Consider the following 5,886-nt stretch of genomic DNA (forward strand, 5'->3'; position numbering starts at 1 on the left):
TTCTTTTATATTTTGATCATAAGACACATCTCCTTGAAATTGGAGTTCGAGAAAGTTTTTCAACGTCTGTGAATGTTTAGCTTATTGATCCGTGTATTAGTGAATTATTGTTCTGTTTTATAATTTATTTAAGGTTCAGAAAAATTTATAGTTAATTGTCTGACTCCTGAAACTTCTCCATATTTCTAATTGTTACATTCGTCAATCAGTTTTTGTTTGATGAAATTGGTTTCCTATTTGGTTTTTGCGATGTATCGGATATTTAATTCTGCATAAAATAACGAACGTATTCTTAATATTGATATATATTAGAGTGGTATTATTGTTAAGCAAATCTAATATGTTATAAGTAAAGGTTTTTATGCTATTGTTAAAATGTTTCAATGACTTTGAACTTGAAAGAGTGGAATTTAGTTTTATATAGGGCCTAATCTGTAATCACTCTCGTGTTGGAGTATTTGTGAAACAATTTTTTATAATTTGGAAACTACTTCAAACTAGGACCTTATTTCAGTAAAGACAACGAAGTCGACATTATTTTTAAGATTACTAGTTATATTAATATCCAGAATATGGCTAAAGCTATAGTTAAAATGCAAATGGGGGGATAAGAAATGATATTTGAATACGGTGTTCAATCATGAACATAAATTTATAAATATTTAATTATTTTATATATTATATTATTTTAGTTTATTATTATCGCTTAAAACCTTATCACCTAAATTCCCAGAATAATGTACAAGGGTAAAAATACATTATATTAATATAGCAAGCATTGTAACATTTGAGCATCCGTATCTAATTATAACAATAAATTATTTATAGAAACAATAGGAGGAAAATCCCTAGTGTTGGGACTTCCGTCCTTTTTTAACCTTTTTTACAAACAATAACAAAATGTAATACAGTCCATTAAAATAATAACCTTGATGTAAAATTAATCTTAAGATATTTTTGTATAAATACAGAACGTTGTTTTAAATAAAATCAATAATTTACAAATACTCAAACGGTTCAGTTGTTTTAATTCTGAACATTTGGTCCTTCGAGCCTTAGCGTTTTCCATCACCAGTGGTAAGAGACCTAAGGATATTAAAAAAAAAAATCACCAAAACTTTATATTGGTGCGAAATATTCCTTCAAGAAGAAGAAATATTTCAACAAAAAAAAAAAAAACAGACAGAAAATTTGTTTGTTTGGTATCCTCCCGATACAATAAACAGCGCTTAGTGGCCGAAGTGCTGCAGCGAAGGAAGCCGTGCATCATTGAAGGGCAGCGGCAGAAAAAAAAAATATACATTTAGTTAGAGAAATTGTAAGGTCGGAGCGGCGTTTTACTAACGCATTCTGATCAGGGTCGGAGGCGTTAATCGCTATAGACACCAATAGGATTTAAAAATTGTAATATTAGGTAGAAATAGGGTCAATCCAACGGGAGTAACAGCGGCAGTGACCTTTTACTAATAGAAAGCGGCAGCTACGACACGACGGCAGCTAAGAGACAGCGGCAGCCAAAAAGACAGCGGCAGCTACGACACGACGGCAGCTAAGAGACAGCGGCAGCCAATAGACAGCGGCAGCTATCCACCTCAGAAGACGATTAAAAATTAAAATACTCGAAAAAGAAGATTTTATATAAAAAAAAAACACAACAAATATGGCACAAAAACTAAAGCTTTATGAAGCGCAAAAAAAGCTTGGAGAAGAAATAATAACTGCAGTAGAAAAAATTAAAGAAAAGGGACTACGTAAGACAGCCGATAAAATAGAAAAAGTGGAAAAGAACTGGAAAAAATTTCAGGTAAACCACGAAGAACTACTAAAAGAAGGCGCAGAAACAGATGAGTACTTTAAAGAATGTTGGTTCGATACAATCCAAAAATATTATAAAAAGATGTTAGAAACCGATAATACCACTGAAACAACGGAAAAAGTCAACAAAGAAGAAAGTGAAGCGGTTAAAATATCAGAAGACAATGATATAACTATAGTTGACACTAAAAAAGAGGTTAAAAAAATCAGTAAATTAGAAACCAGGTTAATGAGGCTGATTGACGACTTGCAAGAAGATTTAGATGCAATGTTAGAAATTCATTACAACAACGAACTTCAAGTACCAGATTGGCGAATAGAAGAATTAAAAAAACAACAAAAAAATATAGAGATTATATATAATGACACACTGGAAATAAGTAAAAATGGCAGAACAACATATAAACAGATCAATACCCAACTAAACATTGTACTTTATCAATTAAATGAAAGTAAAAAAAAAGCAGAACTAGTGGTAAAAAATGAATTGGAGCCGGTAAAGCTAGAACCATTCAAGATGCCGACGTTCTACGGAGATGTAAAAGAGTGGAACACATTTTCTAATTTGTTTCATGAAGCTATACATATAAGAGATATACCAGATTCCGAAAAAATGTATAGATTAAAGGCAGTAGTAAAAGGTGAAGCTGGCAGATTAATCCAGCATATGAATGTATCTGAGGCTAATTATAAAACAGCCTGGGAAATGCTACAAAAAAGATACAATAACAGAAGGTGGTTATTTAGAACACAGGTAGATCAATTACTCGACCAACCATCTACAACAGTAGGGGATGCTAAAAGTATAAGGCAGCTAACAGACACAACAAACGAATGCATTAATACAATAAATGGAATGGGTATCGACCTTAATAATGCAGAACCTTTAATAGCACGAATAATATTAAGAAAGCTGGACAAAGAAAGCTTAAGGATGTACGAGTTAGGTGCCAAAAATCCAACTGAAATACAAAGCTTAGATGAGGTACAAAAATTTTTAGAACATCAATTTCAAGCTCTAGATGCTATGAAAAATAAAGAAACAGACGATAGAAAGATAAATTATCCGAAGAAAATATGTGCGTACTGTAATAAGGCGGGACATACAACAAACGAATGCAGAAAATTTTCAGCAATATCAAATATTGAAAGACGATTACCAGTAAATCAGCAAATAAATACATCTATAAACTTTAGCTGTTCATTTTGTAGAAAACAGGGGCACAAAATATACAGCTGCTCATCATTTAGTTCATTGCCTATCAGCAATAAAAGAGCATTTCTAAACGCTAACGACACGTGTAAAATTTGCCTGACCCATAAAAATCAAGACAAATGCATATCAAAGTACACATGTAAGATATGTAATAGTAGAGATCATCATACCTTGCTACATAATGAGCATCAACAAGAAAAAAAGGATAAATCAACAAAAACTAAGGTGATCGCAGTAACAAAAAAAGATGAAAGCGAAGTAGTATTACTACCAACAGCAATAGTTAAAGGGAAAACAATTAGAGGAGAATATAAAGAACTACATGCGCTTATAGACCAAGGATCCCAAGCATCAATGATATCAGAAGAAGCTGTTCATATCTTAGGTTTACAAAAAGTAAAAACCGATATTAAATTAACTGGGCTTGCTGAAACTTCAGTAGGGCAAGCAAATTCAAAGGTCATAATGGAAATAAAATCTAAAATTAATAATATAAATATGAAAGAAGAGTTTATAGTCATGAACAAGCTAATTTGACCATTGCCAGAAAAGACAATAGACTACAATAAGAATCAGTGGAAAAGCTACAACTTAGCAGATCCTGAATTCATGAAAACAAAACAAATCGACTTAATAATAGGCAGTGACATTATCCCGAAAATAATAAAGAAAGGGTTCAAGAAAATTAATGGAATTATCGCCCAAGAAACAATATTTGGATGGATAATATCAGGCAAAGTATTAAAGAAACCAGCAAAAAGAAGTAAAGTAACAATTACAACAAAAAACATAGAAAAGTTTTGGGAACTAGAAGAAGCAGATAACACAATCAATGAAAAAACAGCAGAAGATGAAATATGTATGCAATTTTATGATGACACCACTAAAATAGACGGCGACAAAAAATTTATAGTGAAACTTCCATTAAAAAAAGATGCCACACTAGGTGAATCTAGAAATCAAGCAATGGCAAGATTCCTAAACCAAGAGAAAAAAATGAGTAATGAGAAAAGAACTGAATACATAAAATTCATGCAAGAATATGAGCAGAAAGGACATATGGAAAAAGTAAAAGATAATACAATAGGAAAATATTACCTACCGCATCAAGCAGTGATAAGAGAATCAAGTCGCACTACAAAACTAAGAGTAGTATTCGATACATCAGCAAAATCGACAAATGGAAAAAGCTTGAACGACATAATGATGACGGGGCCAAGATTACAGCAGGATATATTTGATATATTAATGAAATGGCGATTATGGAAATTCGTCGCTTCAGCCGATGTAGAAAAAATGTTCAGGCAAATAAAAATTGCACGAGAAGACCAAGATTATCAAAGAATCTTATGGAGAGAAAATGCAAGGGAAAAAATTATGGAATATAGATTAACAACAGTTACATATGGAACCGCAGCTGCACCTTTTCTAGCAGTACGAACATTACATCAAATTGCTGATGAATCAGAAGAAAATAAAGATATAAAAAATAGCATAAAAAAAGAATTCTACATGGATGACTTAATGACAGGAGCTAATTCAATATCAGAATGCAGGCATAAAATAAATAAAATTAATAAAACTTTAAGTCTTAGAGGATTCCAACTCAGGAAATGGATGTCAAATCATGAATCTATACTGGAAGAACTACCAGATGACAACGAGATAAAAATACTCAATATACATGAAGATGAATCAGTAAAAACCTTAGGACTTAAATGGAATCCAATAAAAGATAACTTCCACTTTACTATAAAAATGGAAAATATAAATAAATGGACGAAAAGAATGATACTTTCAAACACAGCGCATATTTTCGATCCATTAGGCTGGCTGACACCAGTAACAGTCACAGCTAAAATATATATGCAAAAAATATGGCTAAATAAATTTGACTGGGATGATGAGCTCAATAATGATTTACAAAAAGAATATGATAAATATAAAAAAAATATGCAAAACATAGATAAAATAAAAATACCAAGATGGATAGGAACTACAAATTCAAAAACTTGGGAATTTCACGGATTCTGCGACGCATCAGAAGCAGCATACGCAGCTGTCATATACGTAAAAATTGGTTCATCTGTAAAATTACTAACAGCTAAAAGCAAAGTATCGCCGATAAAAAACAAAAAGACAATTCCAAAATTAGAGCTATGTGGTTCGCATTTACTTGCAAAATTAATGAGACGAGTTTCACAAATATTGAATAATAACGCCACGATATACTGTTGGAGTGACTCAATGATTACCCTATGCTGGATTAAAAATATTAAAAATAAAGAAAAATTTGTAAGAACAAGAGTTGAAGATATAAAAAAATGGATACCAAAAACAAAATGGCAACATGTAAAGTCACAAGAAAATCCAGCAGATATAGCTTCCAGAGGAATATGTCCTTCTAAATTAAAATATAATCCATTATGGTGGAACGGACCCTCATGGCTAACAAAAGAAGAAAAAGATTGGCCAAAACCTGAAAAAATAGAAGAAGTGAAAATACTGACAACAGTTACAAGCCAAAATAACGAAATAATAGAACAACTTATGGAAACAAACTCCAGTCTAACTAGGTTGGAACGAATCATAGCATATATACTAAGATTCATAAACCGACTCAGAAGAAATAAAAATCAAGCAGAATACTTATCAAAAAAAGAGTTACAAGAGGCTAGAACTATATTAATTAAATATCATCAACAAAAACACTTTTCAGCAGAACTGAAATTAATTAAAGAAAGAAAAGAAATCAGCAGAGGAAGTAGAATTATTCAATTAACACCATTTACAGATGAAGAAGGTATCTTAAGAGTCGGAGGAAGACTAACTAACAGTGAGCTAACTGAAAACCA

General features: G+C 31.7%; 2 protein-coding genes across 2 annotated transcripts; both read left to right on the plus strand.

The window, feature by feature from the left end:
- Positions 1 to 1,660: 1,660 nt before the first annotated feature.
- LOC119664907 lies at positions 1,661 to 3,568 on the plus strand. The gene is made up of 2 exons (XM_038074254.1): positions 1,661 to 2,116; positions 2,225 to 3,568. Exons 1-2 carry the CDS (start codon positions 1,661 to 1,663, stop codon positions 3,566 to 3,568), a joined length of 1,800 nt encoding a protein of 599 aa, XP_037930182.1.
- Positions 3,569 to 3,640: 72 nt separating this feature from the next.
- LOC119664905 lies at positions 3,641 to 5,607 on the plus strand (the record flags this gene model as incomplete). Its single annotated transcript, XM_038074253.1, has 2 exons — positions 3,641 to 4,859; positions 4,998 to 5,607. Coding segments are annotated over exons 1-2 (1,829 nt in total), but the record flags the coding sequence as incomplete, so codon positions are not given.
- Positions 5,608 to 5,886: the final 279 nt, after the last annotated feature.

This window comes from Teleopsis dalmanni, unplaced genomic scaffold, assembly GCF_002237135.1.
Source record: "Teleopsis dalmanni isolate 2A unplaced genomic scaffold, ASM223713v2 unscaffolded_contig_2903, whole genome shotgun sequence".
Lineage (NCBI taxonomy): Eukaryota > Metazoa > Arthropoda > Insecta > Diptera > Diopsidae > Teleopsis > Teleopsis dalmanni.

Bases quoted from the DNA above. Each gene is read 5' to 3' on its own strand.
- LOC119664907 (XM_038074254.1), top strand. From the start codon at position 1,661: ATGGCACAAAAACTAAAGCTTTATGAAGCGCAAAAAAAGCTTGGAGAA. The intron at 2,117-2,224 runs GTACCAGATTGG...ACATATAAACAG, and splicing joins ATTACAACAACGAACTTCAA to ATCAATACCCAACTAAACAT.